The sequence below is a fragment of the Neolamprologus brichardi genome, chromosome 4 (genome assembly GCF_056152115.1).
Source record: "Neolamprologus brichardi isolate AB-2024 chromosome 4, ASM5615211v1, whole genome shotgun sequence".
NCBI classification, from domain to species: domain Eukaryota; kingdom Metazoa; phylum Chordata; class Actinopteri; order Cichliformes; family Cichlidae; genus Neolamprologus; species Neolamprologus brichardi.
The window spans coordinates 13,774,588-13,802,540 of NC_142107.1; the positions used below are offsets into that span (position 1 = coordinate 13,774,588).

At 41.4% G+C, this 27,953-nt stretch overlaps 1 protein-coding gene across 4 annotated transcripts; it reads left to right on the forward strand.

Moving 5' to 3' along the window:
- arhgap44a (Rho GTPase activating protein 44a) lies at positions 1–24,173 on the forward strand. 4 transcript variants are annotated; one of them, XM_006791354.3, is made up of 23 exons: positions 1–326; positions 10,152–10,191; positions 10,932–11,051; positions 11,131–11,207; positions 11,373–11,484; positions 11,619–11,695; positions 11,803–11,917; positions 12,100–12,168; positions 12,790–12,871; positions 13,128–13,255; positions 13,397–13,508; positions 13,948–14,029; positions 14,162–14,242; positions 14,722–14,835; positions 14,930–15,021; positions 15,857–16,040; positions 16,893–16,910; positions 17,019–17,207; positions 18,345–18,857; positions 20,436–20,581; positions 20,691–21,092; positions 21,742–21,793; positions 22,820–22,909. In XM_006791354.3, the coding sequence occupies exons 1-22, from the start codon at positions 274–276 to the stop codon at positions 21,747–21,749; spliced, it is 2,814 nt and encodes a 937-aa protein (XP_006791417.1). In that variant the 5' UTR covers positions 1–273; the 3' UTR covers positions 21,750–21,793; positions 22,820–22,909. The 4 variants fall into 4 exon arrangements, with proteins under 4 accessions (XP_006791417.1, XP_006791416.1, XP_006791418.1 ...); XM_006791353.2 differs by lacking the exon at positions 21,742–21,793 and having other exon boundaries at positions 22,820–24,173; XM_006791355.2 differs by lacking the exon at positions 21,742–21,793 and having other exon boundaries at positions 20,691–20,765; positions 22,820–24,173.
- Positions 24,174–27,953: the final 3,780 nt, after the last annotated feature.

Consider the following 27,953-nt stretch of genomic DNA (forward strand, 5'->3'; position numbering starts at 1 on the left):
CTCCCTGCCTGTGTGTGTACGCGCGGTGGACTGGTCCAGCATCCCTGCGCAGGCAATGGGGCAAATATAGATGTGCAAAAAATATACATATATCTATCAATTGAAAATATGTAATCGTGGAATACTTCTTCGGCGCTGGCAGCTTGCGATGAGGGAAAGGGGGGGAATGGGAGATTGGAATTTGTGCTGCACCTCTGTGGAGGATGGAGATATGTATTGTGAGAAGTAATGCGGAATATTTCCCCTCGTAGGTGCTAACAGAGAAAATACAAGATGAAGAAGCAATTCAATCGGATGCGACAGCTCGCCAACCAAACGGTGGGAAGGTAAGGAAACCGTTTCCGTGCGCTATTGTCGCGACTGGCCAAGTCAAAGAGAGGAGAACCCCCCTGCATGGCCCCAGTAGGATGCGAATCGGATGAATGCAAACAGACTTTCATTCTTTAATTTGCCCCTTTTTTCCCCTTTTTGCGCTTTTTGCTTATTTACTGAAGAATAATGTGTACCGCATGTTCAAAACGCCCTAAGTGTTCTATGCGTAATACCAACTGGAATAGGCTACCGCATAGGCAGCGTGTAGGCGCATTGCCACAGTAGCTCCAACCTGCCCACGGAAATATGTTAAATATAGAAAATCACAGCGACATGGACCATCAAATAGTGACGACCCAATTTTTATGACAGAGTATCATCGGTGAAGTTTTACAAATATGGCATTGCCAAGTTATGTCGTGATTAAAATAGACTCCTGTCACCGAACCTGTCGATAGGTAAACGTGATGCAGACGGATGCAGTGTGGGCTGCGACGTGAGGGGAAAATGAGAAAAAGGCGCAATGTTTTTATTACGCAGTGATATCAGCTGTGAGGAGGGAAGCACCTCTTAGGCGTGAGTTATCCACTCAGTGAATTCCTGAAGGTCGTGATCACGCCTCCCTGATGCGCTTCTGGAATGATATGTGTCCGTTTAAATGGACGGTTTTTCATTCCACTGAACGTCCTAAAAATAACTAAATAAGGGGTTTCTGAAGACAGATTTCCACCTCTGTCCTCACCGTTTCTTTTCGTGTTCTTGCTCTGCTTCTGAATGGTTCTGAAATCCGGTGACATTTTACACCGATCCAGTGGGCTTATCAGTCTTCCCCCACCCTCTGTGTTCAGGGAAAGCAGCTTGTCAAGCAGCGCTGGGCCAGAAGGTGTTCTCTGCTCAGCAAGGGGGTGGGAGGGGAGGTGGGGGATTAGGACCAGGAGGTGTGGGTCATTAGTATTATTATTATTATTATTATGCGCCCAAAAGGAGGGGCACACATTGCAGGCTGTGTTGGTGCTATCATTTTTGTTTTCCCCGTAGGTCATACTGTTTTTTCTAGCCTCAGTCTTTTTTATCATCATTTCTTCTAGTGACTCATTAGAGTGTTTGTGTGTGTGGGTGTGATTCTGGATATGTGTGTGGGCAAGCAGGTTGGAGGACTTCAGATGGCCACAGAAGATATGGCACTTTTCCTTTTATGCATGTGTACGTGCACTTATACAGCTTATTTAATGCAGATGGTCCAAGTGGTGCTAGTGTAAGTAGAAAATTAGCTCTTTTCTGGGGCTGTCTAAGTTGGTCTGTTTGTACCACAGTGATAATGAGGAACATAACTCTCCTCAGACAGCCCTGCTGGGCTCTTAATAATAACAGTGGTCCATAACAAGAACTGACACTGTCAAACCATAGTCAGAGATTTGATCTTTGGATCAAGAAGTAATGGATCTGACCCTGTGGTGACCTTGAACAGTGTCAAACACTGGCTATGCCATGTGGAGATAGATCACTATCTATCTGGAAAAACCAAATCTCGCAACCAATCATGCTGGTTGGTTGCTGGTTTGACGATCGTGTTTTGTTTGTTTTGGGGTTTCTTTCTCTAGAAAAGAGCAGGTGTCTCCATTCAGTAACTATGTCTGTATTTCTCCACCACTTATAATTTGAAGGATTTTAAGAGGTGTATAGAGGTGCTGAAGCATGGTTCATCTGGAGAGCTAAATTTAAACAGCTCTTACTTATATTAAACCACGTAACATAAATGTTTCTTGATATTACCACCAATAAAGTAAACACGTATGCTGTATGCATACACTATGTGTGGATCCATGTGTTCTGCACCTACATGCCTTAGAGTGTTAGTGTGGGACAGTGGGAACAATGTGTACATATCACAAATGTGCAGATTTTTTGGACTTTTATAAGCATTTATACAAGAAACAGTCTTATCATGCCAATGTCATTTTGCTGCTCTTCCTTGCACACTGCTCTTGCAGAAGATATACTATTATATAGTACATTAAGTGAAATGGACTTAATTTAGCTTTACCCCCGAGCTGTCTTTTAATTCCGCTGGTTTTGTCCTGTGAGTAATGCAGGGCTCCTATAGGAAAGAATAAAGTGCCAAAACAGTGAAAACAGGCTTCATATTAACTGTTCTGCTGACTCAAGCTTTAACCATCCTCAGACTGGAGCAGGGTTTCTCTGTGGGTATGGCCTTTGGTCCCCGTGAAACTCAGTGCTCTCTTTAGATTTGATAATACCAGTGACAGGTCCTGTTACTAAGAATATGTAGAGTTACATTTTATCATTTAGAAACAAGATTTAATAATAAAAGTGTGCTTTAGTTTATTTATTGCAGATTTCTTTATTAAGAATAGACTCATAACTCATATCTTTTTAATATCTGTTTTTTACTATATCTGCTCGTCTTTTTGTCTTGTATTGGCATTTGTAATGGCAAGTCTATAGTGAAGGTCTTCTTTCAGCTGGGGGTTGGTGTTCAGGTGTGCTGTGTCAGCATCCCTCTGACTCTCCAAGGCGGCTGCTGCTGCTGCTGCTTCTGCTTCTGCTGCAGCTTGCCTGGGTGAGACCCATGTCATGTGATCACCAGCTTGACCAATTACCTCTGTGAAGCAAAAGGGTGTGCAGCCATGCATACTTTAGTGCTAACAGAAATGTGTTTTGGTACAGCAGGAGAGACCTGTATTGTAAATATTATTTTTGGACATTAACCTTTAATTGAGATTTTAATCTTCGTGAAAACTCTCCTGTACTTTAGTGTTTGCGTTTGTCTAAAAAAAGACATTCTAATTTTTTTGTGTCCTTACAGGAAGCAAGCAAAAGATTGTATTGGTTCAGCCAGCTCCCACCCTTCATTTCTCTTGACCTATTTCTCTATTCCCAACTCACTGTCCTATGTAGGTCTAGGACAGACTGTTACAAAGATTCTATGATTCAAGACTGTAAGAATATGTTTTGCTGCACAGTAACATTTACATATAGATACAAACAAAAAAAACAGGACTATCTCATTCCCTAACACACCCACATTCCATCTTTGCACTCTGCTTCTGCCACCTTTGTGGTGTTCGCAAGTACCTCTATGATAGATGCATTCTTCTTACTTGTGCCTTCTAGCTCACCAATCCACAATGCAATTATCTGAAAATGGCAGTCATTTGTGGGCTGCTTTCTCTTTCCTGCATTGTCTCTTACTCGGTTTCTATCTCTTTTCTGACGCAGTAGGAGAATGAATTATTGTTAAGCACGCAGGTGGCCGATTTACAGATTGTGGGTGTGGAAAATGTCCACATTTTTTTGAAGGTTTCAGGCCCGTTATCCCGTTATCTGGTGTAACACTAACACAGAATTTCATAAAAAAATAACATCATATCAACAGTCAAACATTGTGGTGGTCAAACAGTGTGATGCTCTGGGGCTGCTTTGCTGCTTTAGGAAATGGTCGACTTGATGTAATTGATGGAACCATGAATTCTGCTGTCGACCAGAATATCCTGAAGTTAAATGTCTGGTCATTAGTTCATACCCTGAAGCTCAAGCACACTCGGCTTATGTAGCAGGACAATCTAAAACACACCAGGAAGTCCACATTTGAAAGGTTTTTGAGCGACCTAGTCGAAGTTTAGTACTAATATTAGGTTGAGATATAAGCTTAAACAGGCTGTCCACGCTTGAAATCCCTCCAATGTGGCTGAGTTAAAACAATTTTGCAAAGAAGAGTGGGCCATAATTCCTCCACAGTGATGTGAAAGACTCATTGCCAGTTATCAGAAATGCGTGATTGCAGTTCTTGCTGCCAAGAGTGGTGCAACAAGTTATTATGATTAGGGCTCATATTATTGTTTTACACAGGGTCAGGTAGGTATGGGTAAGTTGTTGTTGTTTTTTCCTTAATAAATGAAATAATCGTATAAAACAATGCATTTTGTATTTACTTGAGTTACGTTGGGTTTTTCTACTATTGAAATTTGTTTGATGATCTAAAACATCTAAGTGTGACAAATATTCACAAAATAAATAAGCAATGAGGCAAATACTTTCTCACTGCACTGTATAAAGTAGAGAGAGGAAGGGGCAGAAACAGCATTGAGCACTAATATGTAGCTGACCATATTAACACTGAAAACAAATTACTGTTAGAATAAGAAGTAGGTGCCTGTGCTTGTTTTTAAATTCAGTGCAAGATTAACACATTCACACCTCTTGGTGAGAATGTGTGCCAGGCTCTAAAAGGGCATATGGTCGCTGACAGGTAACTTGTTGCATGAAAATGCAGCGTCCCCTGTTCCTCCTCTTAGCCTTGATTCTCTGGGTTGGAACCATATAAATCTTGGAGCAAGTTGCATTCACAATCTGATTCACTGCTCTTGTTGTCTTTTTTGTAATCATTTCTAGCTGAACATGGAACGGCATTATGGTGTTATGAACCGTTATGAAGCCATCAACAGTCAGAAGTGAATCATTATGTGTGTGCTAGATCATGCGAGAGCCGTTGCTAAATAAGTGTAACCCTCCCATATCCCCATCAGTGCCTTTCAGAGACAGCATACTACAGGGTATGGTAGAGATAAAGAGCCTTTGTCAAGGGGCCATTTTGGCCATCAAAAGAGAGATGATGTAATATCAGAGAGAAGCGCTGTTTCTCCCTCTCCATGTCACTCGTGTTGATTCATTCAAAAGACTAACTTCTTAAAGAGCCCCTGTACTAAAGATCAACTAAAAAACTCGGTACTGATTTTTTATTTTTTGGGGTTTTTTTTAAAGAACAAACGACAAAACTTGCAAAATTTTGAAGGAGATTGATTAATCCCATCAGATCCAGATTCTCCTGTGGAGTTTTATTTTCGTTTTGTCCCTATCGACCTGGCTCCTGTACAAGTGATCATGTGCACAGCAGGGTGGCAAATAGAAGAACTCACATGATAATAATGGTGTCACAGAAATTCTGCAATATATCACAAGACAATCTTCTCCGATACATAATGAGATCTGTGTAACTGAAGTAATTTGTCCTAAATTTTGTGTATTTATTCACTGCGCTTTAATGTCAGTGTGAGCGTGTGTGTGTGCGTGTAATGTCATTATTGTTCATTCCAGTAATGTGTCAGTTGAGCTAATTAGAGATCTGATTCGCTTTCCACCACCATCCACCATTTTCCTCTTGTGAATATCTTCTTCTTCATTTAAGTTTCCATTCGCATTACCCTCATTTATCTGAGAGCCCCCCCCACCCCCCCACCCCACCCCACACACACACACACACACACACACACAAATTCGTAAAATAGCAAGTCAAAATGTCAGGGAAGCTGTTTAACTGTTTATTAACACATGGGGCCAGCAACTCAATAACTGGATTGCAAGAGAAAGCAGTAGAATAGCATTGCTGCATCAATATTTTGACGTGACATGTTAAAGTATTAGGGTTGACCCAGGCTGTTGCTCATGATATCATCTCCAACAGGGATGCAGAGAATGAATCACTAAAGGCTTAATTTATGATGATACCACTGTACATAAAGTTCTCTGGTATATAATTCTTAGTACTAAACTGCTATAAATGAACTGGACAAGCTTGGCATTGTTAAAAAGAAAAATGAGACGGGTGACTCCCTTTAAGCATGCTCACTTCCGTCCATTCAAGAATGTCAATAGGCTCAGAACAGGAAGCACTGATCTACTAATAACAACTTCCTGTTTTATTTACCTCTTTTTCCCCTTTGTTGTTTAATCATAAAAGATCATTCTCCAGCTCCTTTTTTTTTTGTGCACAGCAAATATAGTCGTTCCTTTGCTTTGGTTGCCTAGAAACGCTCATTTAGTATTAGCTGTTTCATCACATTCGTTCGACTCTGCCAGCGCACATGTTACATTTCCCAAAATGGTGAAGAAATTTATAGCTTTAACAAAAAAGGTGGCAAGAAAAGGTTTCATTTCTAAGTAAAGGATTGTTTTTACCTTTGTTGCTTTGTCGTAGTTTATTGTTTTCTTGCATTTGAAGTCATTTAGCTGCTGTGTGTTTGTGTGTGTCTTTCGGCAGACGACAAGTGTAAAAACACAGTTAAGCCACATTGTTGCACGCCTTTTTGTCGAAATTATTCAGCGCACCATGAATAAAGTTATTAGAGATAACTCAGTGCTTGTGTTTCCAGTGAAACATTACTGAACACTGCAGGCTCTCACTCTCTCTTTCATTCACTCCTTCTCTGGACGCGTATGTGTGTGTGTGTGTATATGTGCATGCCTATGTGCATGTATGTGCTCACAGTTGCATACTTGACAGAACTGTGACCTAGTTTAGTGGACAACTACAGTAAGTGGGTTTTTCTGTTTTAGTAACCCCGTATCCCATCGCCAGCCCCGCCTCATCGTTTGGGTAGAAACCAACTGGGCCTCTAGATGCACGATGCAGGTCTAGAGAAAACAAAAAGCAATCAGTGGAGAAATATTCACGGAGGATCTCAAGCATAAACACCATTGTGGGTTTTTGTGTGTGTCATTGCTTGTGTGTATGTATATAACTGACTGTGGATCTCATGCCAGCGCTCCAGGGTGTGCAATGCCCCGCTGAGGCCCAGGGCCACCATTCTGCTCCACTACCCTCCCCTAGCAGTACAAGACCTAGCATCCAGTGTAGCTCTTCCAGGCCTCAGAGTAGGGGCCTTTGTTAGCCATGCTAGCAGTGTGAGCAAACCAGATAATGACCTTTTTTTTCCTTTTTGTCCTGCTGAATCTCAGACGAACTGAAAGTCAGCAACAGCCAGCAATTGGCTCGCTACCAATGCAATATGTTCTAGACAGCGGCTGCTTCTTTATTCGCATTTTGATTATGTCAGCATGGATTATTTATGCTTTCATAAACCATGCTCAGTGCTGGGGGGCTAACGATGCAGCTGTCCAACATTGACACAGCTTGAGATAAAAAATATATAGATGCAAGCTAACATTTTAACTGCAACTTAACAGAAATACAACGACTTACAATCTCTGAAACCTTACAAATATGTCCTAAACGGACTTTACCTAGACTTTTATTCATGTCAGCTCTTTGCTAATGTTCCTCCCAGATGTAGATAAAGTTTGTCATTCTGGCAGCTGATCATCTTGCGCAAATATTGTGTCAACTCATTTATCTTCCTCCGCTCTCTGGGGTCGTTCATGTTTGCATTGCTCCGATTTGAAGTCCTTTCACCAGTGTTACATTTTGCATGCAAGCCTGTAATAAATTTCTGCAATTTGAAGATTACTTCATTAACTTGCATATTTTTAGATGCCTGTGCACATGTTTGTATTGAGTCATCATCAGTTCCAGGTAAAGGAATGCCTGCATAGTGGCAGATGGTTGGCATAAACCTGGCAACGTCTCCCTTTCCCTCCATGAGCATACCACCTGCGAGGCTGCCAACTCTCCCACGTCTTTATTTTCCTCCCAGGTCTCACTTTGCACGATATTTGCTGAGAAGAACATCTCTCCTCACCTCTAAGCTGTCCCTGAAGCTAGACTTACATCAGGTTCCGTAGGGCCAAGAAACTTCAGTACCCCCCCCCAGTTTTCATGCCTCGACAATGCTGCTTTTTCTCTGCATCTTCGCAGCAAGATTATGTGTGATGCTGCTTTCCTAAGAGGAAATGCCACTCTCTGAAAACAAACAAACTCATAGAACAAGACAGCGCTGCCTTTGAAGATAGGCTCCAATCTGTTTGATGTCTAGGTCATAATAGCCACACCGCTTGCGGTCCTTGAGGATGCTAGATGTCTATGATTTAAATTGTTATTGCCTCCTTTTAAACAACAAATCCAGTCAGCTGATCAGCCTGCAATAGACAGTGGCAGTGACAATGCAGAGCTACTACCTACTTTCAGTACATAATACAGTCTTGCATGGGAAGTTGTTTCATAAACCATGGCATTTCAGAGTTTTTTTGTCTGGTGGAGTGTTCAGCAGAACGGTGCCAAACTTTAGTGCGCTGCTTGGGTTATTTTCGTCCTCCCTTTGTCATGTAATCGGCAATCTGCGATCGCAGTTATCCTTATAAATCACGCCAGAAATCTCTTGCTTTGCTATCTTTCTGTCGCTCTCTCTTAGACATGCACACACACATTTCCTGTATTTTGCCTCCTAGCTCATTGAGTAGAGCAGTTTTCCGAGAGGCTGGCTGTGATTAGATCCACTGGTACATAATTTGACCCAGTTCCCATGGCTCCATGCTCACATTTTTTTTTCTCTGAGGCTGGAGATGCTAATGCCTCAATCGTTCAGCTTTCTGTTGTTGGTAATGTGTAAACAACTGTGTGTCAACATTAGACACTTTTTAGTCATTTCATACTTTGCCTCTTTTTAGCAACAGTTTTAGAGAGCTGTTATGTTGCCTGTTTGGTAACATAGATGAAAACAGCATTTTGGTAATTTGCTTCTGACTTATTTCCCCTGGCTCGTGACAACTATTGCACAAACCAAGGTCCTTTATATAATTTGCTTTGCCAAGATAAATTCAGATTCATTATTTGTGATTGGCATGGGCATAGTCACAATCACAGGAAGAGGCTGTGCATACAGGAAGGGAAGTCCCAAGTAACTGTGTTCTGCTGGGGATCTGAAAATGCCTGTCTGCCCGATCCCTGTTTCTTGGCAGAAAGCATATGTTAACCTCCACATTAGGTATTCCTTATATATTGTTTATATATTGCATGCATTAAAGTTTGGTTGGTGTCAGATTCTGTAATAGTTTACCACAAAAAAGAAAATGTACAATAAAATTGTTCTTAGGAGACAAGTGGCTACTCTGTCTTTTCTTATAGGATCATAAACGGCATGCTAAGCTATATGGAAAATGTCCTTGCTGACTAAAGTCATAAAATGAAAGCTGATTGAACTGAGCTGACACCATGTATTTGTAAAATCCAGTGGTTTGCTCTTTTCTGAACTAATGGCTCTTTCACTTCTCCGGATGAGTAGCTTTATCTGCTTCATCTGCTCTGCAGCCCTTTCCTTCAGTCTTTGGCTCAATCCCCATCTGCTGGATTTTTAGTAGGATGTGATGCAGTGGGAATTAACACATTTGAATCGGCGGCTTTAATGTGCTGTTGTTATGTATTGTTGAAGATGATGACTCAAAGAGACACTTGCATTCTTACACAAACTCACCCACTTACAACAAAGAGACAGGTGTGCATGTGGCCTATAAATTTTGGAGCATTGCCACATTGGTAAATGAGCCTTCTATACCCACAGCATTTTGGGAAAGACACGCAAGAATTGTAAAATGTGTTAAATTATTCAAAACTAAACTGGCATGTCATCAAGAACTTAAAAAGGTAGCATGTCTGATGTTATTTCTCCTGTGTGAATCAGAAACTGTGATTGTGGCAGCTGCTCTGTGTGTATATGGAAGCACCAAGATACCGCCTACCCAATGAAGAGCATACCAAAGCTTCGTAATTTTTTGTGCGCGTTGTGCAATAATTCCTTTCATTTGTTTTCATCAGAAAACAAAAAATAACATAAAATAATACAAGGAAGAGAGAAGCCAAATACTTTAAACCATGGGTTAGTTTCCAAGTGAGAAAGTTTGCTTCACTTTCTTGAATGCAGTGTTTAATATATGAAATTTAATAAGCTCTGCATAGGAAAGATGATGAATGAACATTTTCCAAGGATTTCTGCTACTTTGCAGTAATGTTTTATTGGTCTAGAATTGATTCCCATATCTTTCCCTACATACTGATAAAATTGCCACATGCAATCATGTTTCTGTGGATTTAAGAATACGAAAGAAAAAGTATTAATATATATGTTTGTTTGTTTTTTTTATCTTTACAGGGCAGAAAAAACAGAGGTGTTGAGCGAAGACCTTCTACAGGTGAGCTGTAGATGTGTATGGGAGCTGTGATGTCAGATGTGTATATATGTGCACCTGTGAACAGCAGTGAATTATTAGTAGCCTGTAATAAATTGATAATGATTACTAAACATCAAAAATAATGTCCGTCAAAATCACCACATGGTACATTGGGAACAATGTACTTTAATTGCTATATATTCTGTACTTTTTTTAAAAGTGCACTTTAAAGTCACAGTTCTGCCAGCTTTCCAAAGTGTTTTTTATTTTTATTTTTTCTTTGGACATTGGCTGCTTTTTCAATTATTTTCAGTCAAATCCTCAAACATGACCATTTTCAGAGGACACAGAACAGAACAAAAACCAGCCAAAATTCAAAGAAGAGCTCTAAATGTCCTTGAAGAAGCCCAGAGAACTATTCCTAAATACTAATTGAAGAAATGGCAAGAAAGCTTGCCTTTTTTTTACAAGAAAGTTTGTATATTTCTTTTTCTTATTTTCTTTTGCATAGTGTTATATATATATATATATATATATATATATATAGAGAGAGAGAGAGAGAGAGAGAGAGAGAGAGAGAGAGAGTGAGTGTTTGTGTGTTAGATTTAAGTGCAACTGAAGTGAATCATAGAAAGGCTTAACTATAATGCATAATGTTTGCTGATTCATGATGCTGCATTAGAGCTGACAGTTATGTTACATCTGTGAGGATACGTGTGTGCATGTAAGCACATTCATTTGGTCTGCATGTGCTTTCCCAGGTGGAGAAACGCCTAGATCTGGTCAAGCAGGTGTCACACAGCACTCACAAAAAACTGAATGCCTGCCTGCAGGGTCAGCAGGGGACTGATATGGAGAAGAGATCTGTAAAGTCACCTTCTGTGAGTACGGGCGTCAGTCCTGCTGGCAACTGTTGAAGTTTACAGAAGTGTGTGTAACGTTTTTTCTATGTACCATCAGAAAAAATTACCGCTTACCATCTTGGCACAATGCATGGAAGAAGGGGCTGCAGTGTTGGGGGAAGACTCTCTCCTGGGGTTAGTGACTACTAATACGCCTGTGCTTAACTCACACACACACACACACAGAGTCATCTTTAATTACAGATTTGGCAGCTGAATTCTTCTCTGTCCTTAATATCCTTGTGTGCATTTTAATTGTATTTGATTGCTTATGACTTTGTGCTTGGCTTTTACCAACAGAAAAATGCTGAAGCTCTGTGGGGAGACAGAGGAGAAGCTGGCCCAGGAACTCATTCAGTTTGAGTACCAGATAGAGAGAGATGTGGTGGAGCCTCTTTATGTCCTTGCAGAGGTGAGCAGAAAGTGTTATTTTAATGTCCCAGTTAAAAGTTGCATTTTGGTGTTTTTATTTCCATTGCTATTAGCAGAAAAAAAAGTATAATGAGTTGACTGTTTTCATATTAACTCCTTGGATTTTTTTTTCAGGTGGACATTCCTAATATCCAGAAACAGAGGAAGCACTTAGCTAAACTTGTCCTGGACATGGACTCAGCACGAACAAGGTGAACAGTGTTCAAACAGGGAGGCTAAAACCTGCTGTGGTTAGTGTATTGCTAAAATAAAAACTTGGAATGTCTAAAGCAGGGGTGATTGTTTCATTTACCCACAGATATCAACAGTCATCCAAGTCATCCAGTCACCCCAGCACTCTGCAACCCGGTGCCAAGTCTGAGTCCCTAAGAGAGGAGATGGAGGAGACAGCCAATCGGATGGAGATTTGCAGAGTGAGTCAACGATCAGAGCTACGTGTATATCATGCCTTCCCCCAGCTACTTTTGCTCTCCTCTTTGATTTATAACACTTGCACATGAATCAGACACAAATGGGCCACAGTCATGGAATGATATTAAAGTTCTATCTATGACGTTAGTGAGATATTTTCTTTAAGACAATTTTTCTTTTTCAGGATCAGTTGTCAGCAGATATGTACAATTTCATGGCCAAAGAAATAGACTATGCAAACTACTTCCAGACGGTAAGTCAAATATGTCATCACATTGGCAAATTGTTTTGTTTTTTGTCTTTGGTGTAAGAGTTCATTTACACCAACAACATTAAATATGGGAGCTACACAATTGCTTCATATCATGTAAGTCCCACTCATGTTGTCACTTCTAACCTGTTGGGGTATGGACAGGACATGTGGCATTAAAACTTGATATTTTGGCTCCTTTGTGATCAGGCCTTCTCTGGCACATCCTGTGGGTGCTTGACCAGATTAGGATTCTAAGAGGCTCGGTTAGGTCAACGCCTTGGTGTCTTTGTTGTGTCGCTTAAAACCATTCCCGACCGGGTTTTGTTATTTGGCGGCGAGCATTGTCCTGCTGGTTGAAGCCACTGCCTTCAGGGCGTGTCATTGGCTGAATTGGTGGGTGAGGTTGGTGCGCAGCGATGAGTACTACGTGTCAGCGAATGAATGAATAAGACGATGAGTGTTGCTGTCTTAACCTGCCGGACATTTTAACGTTGCGGCTGATAAGAATCAGATTTCTTTTGCGTTTAAGCACAAGCTGTAGTAAACACTGAAGATGACTTTAAAATCATAATCGTTTGGTGCATTATCTTATATTTTATTTTCCCCTGCTCTCCTCTGTAGCTGATAGAAACGCAGGCAGAATATCACAGGAAGTCATTAGAGATTCTTCATAGTGTCCTACCCCAGATTAAAGCTCACCAAGGTGAGTCATGCATTGTGTCAAGAGCTATGTGTGTGTTTGTGTTGAGATCTGCTCCATTTCTGTACCCGAAGGAATACCAAGATGATCAGTAAAGAATACACTAATAGGCCTGGCATGTTACATAACAACATAATTAAGGAACAGTTATGCACCTTGATATTTAATTAATGGTTAATTTACAATTGCTAGACAAAAGACATGATGCATAGGGTTGTTTTTATCCACGTGTGATTCTGGGCACTGTTTGGTATTGCAGAGGCGTGGGTGGAGAAGCCGTCATATGGCAAGTCTCTGGAGGAACACCTGAGTATAAGTGGGAGAGAGATTGCCTTCCCCATCGAAGCCTGTGTCACCATGTTGCTAGAGTGCGGCATGCAAGAGGAGGTAGAAGAAACGCACATATACACGAATCACTTGTCCATAATTAACATTTAATGGAAATATTCAAAATCTGCGTTGTGTTCCTGCTCAGATGTGTTAGATATGATAATTACACATCACGTGTTTCCTGTGTGGGGGCTGTAGGGCCTCTTTAGAGTGGCTCCATCAGCCTCCAAGCTGAAGAAGCTGAAAGCGTCCCTGGACTGTGGAGTTCTTGATGTGCAGGAGTACTCCTCCGATCCACACGCCATCGCAGGTGATCTACGCCCACATAAATGCATTGTTCAAAGCACATTTCCATAACAACAATCCCAACTCTCTGTAATTGTTAGAGGCTAAATTGTAAACAGCCAATTATTTTAACTCCATGATCAAAAGTTCATTTGTAAAAAGCTGAAGTGTTTGCAGTCCTTTTTTTGGACATAATGCACTTTGCAAATATGGTTCTTTGGAAAATGTCTTCCTCAGCGTTATCTTCCCAAGAGCTTTCTCTTCAGATATTGCTGTTCATTTCACAGATTAGCATGAAATCTGTGTTGAGCTGTCTGACTTTGGCAGATGCACTAGCTATGAGGGCCTGCTAGAGGGGAGTAGAGATATGGAGCATGGGCTCGGCAGTAGAGAGAAAACAACCCTCCACTTCTTTCAAAGAGCTGACCAGTTTTTACGCTGTCCTTGTTTTTTTAATCCCACAGGGGCCCTGAAATCATACCTTCGTGAGCTCCCAGATCCACTGATGACCACTGAACTTTATGATGAATGGATTCAAGCCTCCAAGTGAGTCGCTGTACTCTTAAGAGTATTTTCTCAAATTGTGCCATTGGCAGTGATTAAAAATAGAAACCAGTTCAGCGTGTTAGTACAGGGCCCCTAACTGTCAAAAAGAAAAATTACTTTATATTTCCTCAGCATTCAAGACATGGACAAGAGACTACAGGCGTTGATGGCAACATGTGAAAAACTCCCCACGGACAACTTAAACAATTTCAGGTCAGTTTCTTTCCCTGATTTTCTGCCCATTGATTTGCAGGATTGCACATGTTTCAGTGTAGCCTTACTATCATAAGCAAAACATTAGGAGATCAAAAACCGGGAAAGTATGTAGAAACAAAACTGGACCACATCCAAGTGAAAATCCAGGTGAAATCCTTTCAATCCTACAAATATCTACTCAACTTGTGCCACCTACAGGAAATAATATTAACAGCAGGATCAGCAACTTTAGAAGTACAAGGATCACTGACAAGAAAATTACTGTAATGTCTTTGCAGTACTCGTACCTCCTGCAGGCAATAACTCATGCAGTTTTACAGTCTTATTTACTGCGTGCAGGTGGCACGTCTAATATTGCTGCTATCATTTTTTTTTACATTATAATCAGTAAATGGTACAAGCAGACATGTCACATCTAACCAAAAACAGTGGGTTATACTTTCAAAATGCACAGTTAATTTTATCCAATCCTACAGATATTTGATCAAATTCTTAGCCAAGCTGAGTGAGTATCAGGATGCTAACAAGATGACTCCTGGTAACATGGCTATTGTCCTTGGACCAAACTTGCTCTGGACACACAATGAACCGTATGTATTCTTAAAGCAACTAATAATTTTATTCTTTGGATTTAAACCAACGATTGAGTGACTCTGCTATAGCTCACTTGTCTGCTCTATCCAGGAACATGACAGAGATGATGACGACCGTGTCCCTACAGATTGTTGGCATCATCGAGCCAATCATCCAGCATGCTGACTGGTTCTTCCCTGGAGGTGGGGATTACACACTATGTATGTAAAATTGTAACTGCGCTGGGCATCTTTTCTTGTTTAAATTATATCATTGTAAGTAACAATTAGGGGATTTGAGATGATAAAAAAAAATTGCCCAGAACAAAAAAGTGTTTAGCTTTATTCAAATGGACATAGTTTTGCATGTCATAATCATGCAAACATCTCAAAAATCATATGGTTGCATGGCTATTCTCCCCAGCCTGATAATACAAGACAATAATAATACAAACAAACACCATACAGCAATACAGCAAACTGACTAACCCAATAAAAAACATACATAAACATACTTAACAATGGACAAGACACTATGGACCCTTAAGAAAGGTAATGCCTGTTTTTTGTCACGCTTCAGAAATAAAAGAACCACTGATGTTTCATATTTCTGTATGTTGAAGGGACTGCAAGAAACTCACTCTGGTGATATTTAAATGTATACTTTTTTTTTTTTTTTTTTTCATTTTTGTGGATTTGGACAGCAGCACCTGGTTGGTGTATCAACTACCATTATACATTGATTCACAGCACAGTGCAATGCTGATGTTGCAGCATGTGACTTAAATTGTAGATTAACTGTTATTGATTGGATGTTCTATGTAGACTTTCATATGCTAAAAAAAAGCATTAAAATGTCATTTTAGTACTGTATTTGTTGCATAGCTTAATCTTAATTTTATTATAGTTATTTCAGTTCTTCATACTAACTGTGGGGTTTTGTTTGGAGTAATTGTGTGCACTAAAAACGCACACAATTCTAAACATTACTGTAAGTATAATAGACTACATGCTGATGGTGTGTCTGCTTCTGCCTCAGAGATTGAGTTCAACTTGACAGGCAGCTATGGAAGCCCGATCCACACCAACCACAACTCCAACTACAGCTCTATGCCCTCACCAGACATGGACCAATCCGATCGCAAGCAGCAGCACGATCAGAGTCGACGCCCACTGAGTGTCGCCACTGACAACATGATGCTGGAGTTTTACAAGAAAGATGGGTATGATGCCAAGTGCTCACTTCTGCTACCCACCTCTCACTCTCCTTCAGTCTCTCTCTTTCCGCCCACGCCTCTTCTCAGGCAACTGATACTGAATTCTTATATTTGAGGAGAGCAGCGTTTGCACATTAAGATCCTCCGATCTAAAGTTTTCATTCGGATGAGTCAGAAGCCTTCATAAGCAGCACAGAAATCAGTTTCTTGTTAAATATCTTATCTCACAGTAATATATACAGGTGTACCTTTAATTATCAGGATTCATCAAGAGAAGCCTGAAAACTGCCCTCATTTAAATACGTAGGGCTGAATAAGTTTGAATGGCATGGTCTCTATGGCAACAGGTTTCTGATGGAGAGCTGCTGGGTTTTTTTCTTCAAGAGGAAATATTTCTCCAATCCCATCCTCCCACACCCAACTCCTCGTTCACAGTCTGGATTGCACGTCACCTGGCGTGACTCATTCACTGAGACGGTGGAATATCACTGGAGAAATTAGAACCAACACCTTGAACAAAACACCCCAATCAAGTGAATACAAAGGATGTAACACTAAAGGCATCAATCTAAATTTGTTTAAGCAACTATTCAATGTGGGGGAGAAGCCTGAGCTTTTCTTAGACTATAAAGGTTTAATTGGAAGAAATAACCCTCTAAATGGCATTCAGCAGATTAGCACATACTGGTTATATGACCTGACTTTCTCTCTGAATCCCTTTACTGTTCCCTCTACTGTTGATCTCATCTCCCTGCCATAATCATTGCTTCATATCAAATATTAAACATTTTGTGACCCTTGTCTGCATTACTTATGACCTCATGTCACTTTTGCCTCTCTTCTCCCTTACTAACGCAGCATTAGGAAGATACAAAGGTATTGTATCATTCCTTCTTCCCACGACTTCTTTCCTTACTATCCCCACTTAAGTCACATGAGTTTTGCTGATGTCACACATGAGTCTGTACATGTTTTTGTCTCCAGTATGGGCGTCAGGGTTATGGATACCTCCTGGGTGTCTCGTAAGGGTTCATCCACCCTGGCGCGTAAGGCTTCCTCCACTCCTCCAGGCATGCAAGGCCCCGGCTCCCCTGCAGACACACTCATCCCCGAGCAGCCTGGAGAGCTTGCCATCTCTCCGTCTGCCACACCTCCACTTGGAGAAAGGGTTTGGTAAGTCACCGTGGAGACCCTGGCCCTTGCTTCTCCATGCATCCACCCGTGTTCGTTTTTATTGTCATCACCATCATCACCATCATCTTGCACTGGTTCTTGGCCGTGTTAACCATGCTTCCATTCATATGCAATGCTTCCATCTTTTTTTTGGAGTATCTCCCTCAACATGTTCATGTCGCATTCTGTTATGAATTTGTTTTCAGGCATCACACATTCTTAGAGTTGTCCTTGTGTCTGTTTGTCAGGTCACTGTGGGTAACATTTGCCAAAAAAAAGGCCATTTCTTTTCAAATCTGAAGGATTTTAGTCCTAATACTGTATAAACAAGTTTTGTTTATCTACGTGACGCAAAGCTTCAACCTGCTAGTTGTTGCGTGCATGCTAGTCTATCCAATATCCCATTGTTGTGGCTTGGCTTTCTCAGCTTTGGTCGTGAATTAGTTATTTTTCTGTTGACACGCAGACTGATTTCACAATTTCTTTGGTATCATTATCACAATTGAACACATGAGTAATCACCTCATGGTCACTGGCTCTGCCTATGTGGCAGACAAGAAATATTATGGCTTCTGGCTTGGCTGTCTTTCTCCCCCCCACCCCCATTTCCTGTGGCTCTTTCAGCCTTTGAAAGGGTTTTGTGTCTGTTTCACACTGCCCTGGGCTGACTGCAGGACCTGCGATACAAACAAGTCATATAGGATTAAGGCGGGTAGGGCTTCCATATCCAGCAGTGAGGAGCGTTTCAGTCATCAGCTCAACTTAGTATTACTGAAAGCTGCAGACCAGCACTTTGGTTCCAGAGAAGGATCCTCACAGCTCTATGCAGTGTGCAGACACAAGGTGATCACAGAGGGAGTCCAACACACTGTATCATTTTTTCTTTCACAATGAAACTTAATTTTCTTTGCTATTTCTTTGTGCTTGTCTTTGTATTTGCAATAAGCTGACTGTGTACCCACTGCCCACCGCAAGATGCAGCACTTTTTTTTGCCTACTGGTTTTGGCTTCGAACTGACTAACACACTAACACACCTTAATCATCCAAACAGCTTATCCTATATCGCTCCAGTGCGTTTCCCTGTTCAGTCAATAGAGCTGTTTCTTTTGTGCTGTCTATTCTCTTAATATCTACAGCTCAGACAACGTGTCGCTCAATCGGCCGGACACCTCTCATGCCCACCCGCCCCCAGGGGAGGACCGTCCACCCCCCCCTTACCCCACTTCTATGTGCCACACTGCACCCCACCACTTCTATCCCAAACCCCCACCCTGCGCTCGCCCTGTGGCACCAGGTCCAGAGTCCCAGCCGCCTGGCTCACCCCCACCCCCAATGCGCTGGTCTGGCTTCACTCCCCCTGTTCCTCCCCCTTCCTCCTCTTCCTCCTCCTCCTCCTCGTCACTTGACATCAATTCGAACCCCAAACCTAGCTGTCTTCACTTCCCCAAACACAGCCCGCCTGGTGACATGTCGCATGCCCCCCCACAAGACACTAATGCTTCGCCCCTGTACGTCAAAACCCCCTTGGTACTAACCCGTCATGACCAGAGCCTTGGCAACCCCCCTAGCCTCCCTTCATCCGTGCCCCCGCCCCCGCCGTGGGCTGCCTGCCCCTGTGCCAGAGAGAGAGGACCCCCCAGGCTGACTAGGTAAATACAACACACGCCTGGCCACTATGGATGCATCACAGAGTGGCAGCTGTATTTCTCCTTTAGCTCGCTGGCTCATATTTTTTCTTTTTGCTTTTTGCTTTTTTTATTACCTCTCCCATCAAATTGCATAGCTGAGATTCTGTAACACACAGGTTGTCTCAGGATGCCTGTCAGCTGGGTTGCCTAGCAACCAAGGATGTTACTGGCTTATATAGCGCTCAGTTTGTTGCTGTTATTGAGTAGATGATAAATACACAAGGAATGGCTTCAAACTAGAATAGAAATGTATTTATTGTCAAGTCTGCTGCAGTTTTTCTACTAACCAGCACACAGTACATGAAAAACCTCTTTGTTTTTTTTGAAGAATTTTAAGGATTTATGAGATTAGCAAAATGGGAACCCTAACAGTGCAGTACCTCCAGCTGGACCCAAAGTGCTGAGTTTTACAGTTTTGCCTCTGAAGTCTTTGGTGCTACTACCAAACAGGACGGTGTGAATCATTACACCAAATCTCTGTCTGTGGTCAGAACTTGTTGTTTTAACACTTTTCCTGTGATTTGGAAAGCTGATAACCTGTGGTTCGGAAGTCTGTTTGCTGAAGATGTACAACTAAAACGAATACCATTTAATTAGACGGCAACTTTAAATGGCACTTCTATAAGTGTGTTATTTTTTGTTTGTTTGTCTGTTTTTTTCTTATTTGTGGTGGTGGTGGTGGTGATGGTGGAGGGGGTGGGGGGGTATTCAAATGGGTCATGTAAAACAAAGTTTCTTATCAGATGTAAGCAATTATTTGTTCTTGTCGTTCATGCAGTATATTTAGAGTCACTCGACTTCGGTTCATTTATGTACTCAGTTAATACTTTGTCAGTCATATCTAGTTGCATGAAGTGTCTCTCATCTATTTTGAGTGTATTGTCACTGTCCAAAGACACATTCAATCCGTATTCACACCCTGTTGTTTACTAAATCTGGCAAACGTTCTGCAAGCCCAGCTGGAATTTTTCTGTTTGTTAATCACTCATGAAAATGAATGTCACATCCCAGTAATTGAGTTTCTTAGCACATATCTAGTCAATATACTGGTATTGCTCAATTATTTTTTGAAGTGTTTGTCTTATTCTTTTCTATAGTGTAGAGGTTTACACATTTGCCAAGCAACAGAGCCATGATTCATTTTAAGAGGGAGACAGAAATCCTCCAGGGATGCATCAGGAAGCGCATCTGCTGTAAAAACTCTGCCAAATCAAATATGTAGAGCTACCTGCTGTGGCAACCCCTTGTGAATAAGGAAACACCCAGAAGTAGCTTTTTTTGCAGGGGGATTGAAAGCATCTGCATCCATATAGAATATTGTGCACCAAATTTTTGTAAATCTATTAAAAAAAATAATAAACAGGTGTTGAGATTTTGAACTGCTTTCCTTGAGATGAGAAAAATGTTGTTAACAGTGGAAGCAGCCATGTATATGATGGTGATGATGGTGTAGTGACTGTAAATGTAGACTGCGATGAGTCCAAAACACTGTTTATATGTTTATATGTTCACATACTAATATATATCCATCCTTTTCAGTTCATTGAAGAGTAAAGAGCTTTCCCCTGTAATTGGACACAAAGCCATCCAGGTCGCAGGTCCAACAGTACCCCCCAGCAGTAGCCCTCAAAGCAGCAGCCAGTCTCCCCACTCCACAGAGCACAGTCCACACACCCTGCGCAAAGGTCAGGGCCTCAGTAATATGTGCTTTCATTGACATTGACATTAAAGTTTTAAACATGTCTTATTCGTATTTCCACAGGTAACTTTAATATGACTATGGTGTGTTAACAGGTTCCAAGAAGTTGGCTCCCGTGCCTCCTAAGGTCCCATACGGCCAGTCTGGAGGGATGTCTGACCAGTCCACAGGTCAGCCGTCACCAGTCAGCCTGTCCCCTACACCTCCTAGCACCCCTTCCCCTTATGGACTGGCATGTCCTCCAGGTCAAGTACCACCGTCCTCCCCTGGGCAGACCCCACTGGGTACACCCCATTCTCTTTCGTCCCCGCCTTCCCTGACGGGGACACTCACCAAGTCGCGGCCTGCCCCTAAGCCCAGGCAGAGACCCAGCCTGCCCCCTCCTCAGCCACCCATAGCCCCTCCGGGGCTAACTGGCCCACCTGTGGCCCCAGTCCCTCAGCCCATGGAGCAGGGCCTCCTGGATGGACTGTCTCCTGGGGAGAGCATGTCTACAGGTAAACATCAACCCTTGGCAACAACACCCCCACCGCCACCCCCACAGGTGGGGCTGCAGCGGCCCTCTCTCAGACTCGCTGTGGCTCTGTCCAATGGAGACGGTGGACGAGTGTAGGACTCTGTAGAACCTGTCACTGTAGACAAACCTGTCCCCTTTACTGACTGCTCCCAAACAAATGTCTGAATGAATACAAGTTGCCTTTTAGACACAGATGCCTGAGAATGATAAGAAAATGTAAATATTAGCATTTCTTGTGCTACTGTAGTAAGGAAATCTCTTGACCAATGTATTCATTGCTTGTGTTATGTGATGATGTTTCTGGGTAATGTGTGGAAACATCAGAGAAGCATAGCTCGTCCTGCTTGTATGAAAGTTGCCATTAGATTCATCATGTGCTCTCTGTTTATCTGTGTTACCCAGACCCCCACTTGGCAGAGGTAGGTCAGAGGCTTACACAGTTCACACCAGTCTAGCATCTCTTACTGGGTAGCAGGAGTGGAAACCTAGCCAGACAAACCCAACGATAAAGCTACAATATGATGTTCTCAAACTGAGGTGCTCTGTCAATATATATACACCAGTGATTTTGTCACTTTGTTATATTTATCATTCTCTTGTTCCCCCTGCTACTATTGTGTACTTTGCAGCTGTGTGAGGCCAGGGATTCAGTGTGGGCTAAGTGTGAGGGGGACTTTTAGGGTAAGCCAGACCGCCCCCGCCCCATATACTCCATCTCACTGCCTGGCCTCGTACCGTGGATGCCTCTGGGGTCTCCTGCAGCCTGCCTCAAACATACCTACCCTGTAATGCTCAATCATAATCCCCGTCCTTTTTTAGCAGGTTGGCTGTACTTTCCTTGCACTGTCTTCAACCAATAATGCACGGCTTAAGGACTTCCCAGAGTGCATCACACTGCGCTCACATTGCAGATGCCATTGCTTACAACGGTTTCATCTTAAAGCCCCTTTCCTTTTGTTCCCCATTCCCAGCCCTATGCTGGCAGACATCTCCAACGCCCCTGCCACTAGTATCAGGGGGGTCACAGGTAACCCCCACTCCTCCTTTGGCAGGTTCATCGCTTTTTATAACCTCTGCTTCCTCTTACTACACTGCCACACTCCATCTCATTCCGACACAGGAGTAGCCATCCGTCTCTGTTTGGATCTGCCGCTTCCATTAAATGGAGCAGCACGTAAGAGTATCTATATTCACAGCAAATACTAATTTCAGTCCTCTAGAGATCTCCATTCTTACTTTAAGCCCACTTGGTGTCTTGGTGCCATTTTCTTTCCAGAGAGTTCCACACACATCCTGTTGCCTCCTTGATGTTTATCTGTCCTCTGTTGTAAACATGTAATTTGTCACTGTGCAGTCATTTTGACTTGTTATTGTATTTTATCTGACAGAATATCTGTTCTTCCTGTCTCAAAAGACACAAAAGGCAGAGACTCGCTACACTAGCCTCTACCAAGTTTATTGACATAATCAGCACCACACTGTAAAATGTGAAGCACACGTAATCTACTGATTCCTTCGATCATATGCCACTTACCATGAGTTCAGACTCAAAACAATTAATATTATTTCTGCTCTCTTTCATTTTTACACTCCATTTTCATTGTCATATTGCCCTCTCCTCCTCCTCCTCCTCCTTTCCCCGGTGCTCATTATCACCATCCACACTATTCTGCTCACCATACTCACCTTTCCCATCCTCACCATTAGATATCTTCAATTATGAAATCCCCTCCATCAATGTCAATCTGGACAGCCTCATCGATGAGTTCAGCGGTGCCCCCTGCAGGAGGTCCATGGCAGTGACAGATCCAGAGGGGGATGGTGTGCCTGAGGAGGAGCCCCAGAGCACCACTCTATGACCTATCACCCATAGGCATCATTTCCAGAACCCCTATGGCTGTACATACTCTTTAACTGTCTCCGCCAAGGCCCGATGGAAACACACTGGCCGCACCATTGCCAACCAGAAAATGAACCCTCCCTCACATCTGCTACAGGCTGCAAACAAACTGAACTTTTCCAACTGCTTGCTAGTAAATTAGTGTGACTACAACTACCAAAAGAAAAAAAAAACACACCAAAATGCCATAGTGGAGGAACAGTTGCCTTTAGGAGGAAAGACTGGAATTTAGATGAGTATTGCATTAAAAAGATTTTTTTTTTCTAATTTCTTTTTATAGCTTTGCTTTGTCGTTTAATGCAGTGGTCTGTATTTCTGTGTTTTCAAGTTTCTTTTTGCCTTATTAGAACATGCAATCAAATTGCAATATGATATTTGCAAGTTGTACAATATTTGGTTAGGGAAACTCAGAGCCTGACATGGTTTGGAGCAAAGCCCATCCTCAGGGTGAAACGGAAACACGGAGCGAGAGCGTAGTTTGGTTTTATTGCTCACAGGGTATTCAAGCTTTGTGCACATTAGGAATATGCGGAGCCCCAGAGACAGGCTTTGCATGCCAGAGTAACATTTAACGTTGTTTTTCTTAGTGCCACTCCCCATTTTAAATTCCCCTCTTCTGTCGCAAGTACAGCTACAGTGCTCTGTCTGAAATTTACCTTTAGGTGAACTCACTTTAACTCACTTTATACCAGCACAGTAAGAGAAGAATGTTATTATGATTCAACTTTTTGTACTTCTTGCATCCATTATTTATTCAGAAAGAAAGCACCACGACGTGTTTGCATGACAAGCCAATATCGATCGACCTGCTTCTTACCAAGGGCCTGAGAATGGCAGTGCTTTATTTTGTGCGAGTGTTACTGTTGTTGTTCACACCGAAAAGTAACTTTAGTTCCCACCCCAGTGCTGTAACAGTGAGTGATAACGGATGGATGACTACACTGCCTTTAGGTTCGTATGTCTTTCTCTTTTAACTTTGTTTCAAGTGCTTCAGGTTCAGTGACCTTTGACCCCTTGTGTAAATACAAAGACTGTACATAAACTGATGTATATAAGCTGAGAGGAAAACTATATGTAAAATGCATATCTTGAATATATAATAATGATATATGTGCTGATATTTATTGTGTAGAAAATGTAATGATTAAAAATTTGATGTTATTTTTGTCCCGACACACAATGAACAGGTTTACTGTAGAGTCATAATTTTTTCACTTTAACACCAGGTAACTATGATGCTGCAGCAGAAACGCAGAATGTTTTTTTCTGCTAAAAGAAAAAAAAAAATCAAATGTGGTCTTTCTAATTCTTCCTCTTAAGCTTTGACTTCAGGCATGCTAAAGGACAAAGGAGTTGCACACAGATGCCATCTTCTCTTCTTTTTTGTTCGAGTAAATGATTTGTTTGCACGGGCCATTTAATGAATTCATAATGAGGACACATTTATCCCCTAAACTGCTGTTGTTAGTAGTAAAATTGGCACATGTTTAAATTTGAAATAATTGCCCTTTGCTGTTATTTTCAGACAATTGATGATACAAATTTATCATGTAACAGATGCTGCGGTGGTAGTATAATTTCCTTCAAAGATTCCGAGGACAATAACGTTGTCAGTTAAAGTGCAATTACAGTGTTTACTTATCCACGAGAGTCCAAAAAGTGGTCAAAGTCACCTTTCCCGAACCTGCAGAAATAAGCCATTAATTTCATTTGAAAGCCTTTTTGATTATAATTATTATTATTTTATGTGTGAATTAATCTCTGCCAAAATTAATTATGGATTATTCTCTCTCCAGAAGTAATCTACTGTATGCCTCAGTGTGTGTTCTCAATGGACTTTGTTTATGAAGATTTTAGTGATGTTGATTATATTGATAGTTGTGGTAATTGTATGACAATTGCAAGTGCCCTCACACCGGTTGTTATTTTGGAACTATAGACATAATTAATGTGTGCTAGAGGATTTAATTTTCTGTGCTGGATCCATACATTTATACAAGGAGGCAGGTTTGTTTCTGAATGTGACTGACTCAGATCTCATATAGCAGGCTACCTGATTTTGTAATACCTTACAGGACAAGTAAGAGTTAGCATTGGAAAAAAGGCTGATTAGGGCCTTATGGCATGTATTGTTACCAGTACGGAGCAGCATAAATGTAACGTTTTTGTGAATCATTACTGGAACTTGGAGCCGCTTAAAAGCATGCATATATAAGTGTAATTATTATGTTGCCAAACAAGGGAAAAAATCTGTACCCTTCCCCATAACACAAATCATAATTGTTTAAAAGAAATATTACGACAGTAAAGTAACAGCAGATTTCAAGTTCATATCCATCGGTTGCAACAAAGTTGCATGGGTTTATCATTTAACTTAAGTTGGCCTATATTTCCTAACTCACCTCATCATCAAGTATGTTGAAAAAGTAAAGCCCAGTTTGTTTGCATTTTTTTGTGTGTGTGCATGTGTGTGCGTGCGTGGGTGAGAGGGTGGCGTGAAAGAAAAGCAAAAAAAAAAAAAGTAAAATGTGAAAATGTGTTTCATGCATGCGCTTAGATAGTGTTTTGATAATCCATGTTTTCTGTCGATCACAATTTTCTTTATGGATTGTAAGAAGGACCATGAATAAACTCTAGGCCTGTAGATGGACTCTAGAGAATGTGGATCGTTAAGACAAATGGTCCTTTGTGGGTTTCAGAGCAATACGGTGGAGGAGTCGACGTTGTCTGTGGATGTACTGCCTCCTTCTGCTTTCACTACTAATGTACAAAAAAAACCTGCTGCTTGTCAAGCCCACCCGTCCCACCCCTTCCTCTGCTTAGCATATCAAGTGGAACACAGTGTGTACTGTGAAGCCTACCTGCAATCCTTATCAGAATGTCAGAAAGAAATATATATATTAAACTCTACATTTTTAATAATCTCACCTGGTTAACGTGGGTTTTATTTGATATGCGTCTTGTTATTTATAAAGTGAATATTTATAAAAGTTCCTTACCTACTTACAATTTTAAGGTTCCTATTCAAGTTGTAATTGCAATTTGAGACATGTCCGTGTTAGTTTTTCTGCTTTTCTAGTGCATATTTCTCTACTACATTATTCTATTAGACCCCATGCAAAATTTTACAAATGACAGAAACATCTTTATTTCAGTAACAGCACATAAGAAAAAGCTGATGGTTAGCTTTTGCATTCTTTTAGCGTGCTAGCTATGCTAACATGTCGACTGCCACTGTCCAAGCTTCAATGTTATGGTCACTGATGTGCTAGCTAAGTTAACTAGTGCTAAATTTCAAACAAAGTAAATAATGTGATGCTAGTGGTTATATTTTGGTTAAGTTCACTTTGTAAAAATTTTTGTTGTTGTTCACATGATTGGGGTGATACTGATGGCTAATATTAGGCACCTGTTTGCCCAATGTTGGAGAGAGGAATAATGGGTTATTATGTGTTTTTGTTCACATCAATGTCACTTTTTCTGGTAAATGGACTGGTACTTGCATAGCACTTTTCTACTCAAACTGATCAGTCAAAGTGTTTTTTACTACAAGTCACATTTACCCAATTACACACATATACAAGCAATGTTCCCTCTAAGCTGCACACGTGTGCAATTGCGCACAGAAAATCTGCGTTGCACACAAAAAAAAACTAACCTGAATTGAAATTAAAATTAATACTTTAACAATTCTGTTTTGCAGTGTTAGTCAGTAAGTGACTAGCTGCTTCCGTATGGGATTAGAACAATGCCACCTTATCCCATAGTCCAGCTAATAATGCGATTCACATTCGTATATACGCAGCTAATCAACGTCCTTGACAGGCTATGACAGCGTCCTTATGTGCAGACACCGGTGTTTTAGCTAGCAAAGCGGCGTGGCTGATGTGGAGTGAAGCCACGTTAATCACAACATATACAACCATTGGAGATGTGAGCAAGACAGACGGAACAATTGACGGAAAAAGTGTGGGCTTTATACCAGATTTTTATATTGCGTTGATAGGCCACGTAAAACCGGAGTTATAATAAAAATATATGCAATGTTTGGTTTTCTTCCTGAATACTATCGTTGTTTATATTTACTGTGAGAAGAAACGGTAAAAACTGTGTTTTATAAAGAAAACCTCAAAAGCGCTGCGCTCTCCGCCTTTGAGCAAAAACAAAACCAAAAAACCCCCACCCTTTCCTATTGGTCGAAAAATGTACCATGTCGACCAATCAAAAAATGATATGGCAACATGGCATTTATGGACTATGTGCACGTTAGCATATGCTACTTCCGGTGCGGAAACTCCTGTGGGGACGTTTGTTTCCGGTATCCTATTCGCGCCCTGTTTACGGTCCAAAACAAGTTAAGCAAATAAATAAATAAAGCGGCGATTCACATTTCTATAGATGTCTTGGGCATTTACCCAATATATCTGTAAATGATGTTCATCGACTTGTCGATATTTTCCCCCCACGCCTCAGGGGAAAAGAGAAAATGGATTCAAACGTTATATTTCTCAGCTGTCCGTCGTTTATCGCGGGTGTTATGTTCTAAAAATAACCAGCAATATGTGAAATCAAGTAGCCAATTTTATTTTTTGACGGTGCAAAACGTTTCGTGTACATCGTGGACATACAGCACTGCACTTCAGAGTCACACTGCTAGCGATAGATGCAGCGATTCTGTACTGTACAGGAGAGACGGAGGAGATCGTCTGCAGCGATCAGGACGCAGGACGTAAATAAGCATGCAAACTTGCACTAAAAATCTGCGAAACAGCGAGGTGAAAGGTGAACCGCGTTATAGCGAGGGACCGCTGTAATTTTGAAGGTAAGTCACAACATACCCTTCGTAAATACTAATGTATAGAAACCGTTACCAGCAATCATTAATTTTTTGTGTGGCTTTTTTTCACGGTTTGTTAACATGCTGTGTAGGTGTGTACTTGA

Bases quoted from the DNA above. Each gene is read 5' to 3' on its own strand.
- arhgap44a (XM_006791353.2), top strand. From the start codon at position 274: ATGAAGAAGCAATTCAATCGGATGCGACAGCTCGCCAACCAAACGGTG. The intron at 12,872-13,127 runs GTGAGTCATGCA...TTGGTATTGCAG, and splicing joins CCAGATTAAAGCTCACCAAG to AGGCGTGGGTGGAGAAGCCG. The intron at 15,022-15,856 runs GTGGGGATTACA...CTTCTGCCTCAG, and splicing joins TGACTGGTTCTTCCCTGGAG to AGATTGAGTTCAACTTGACA.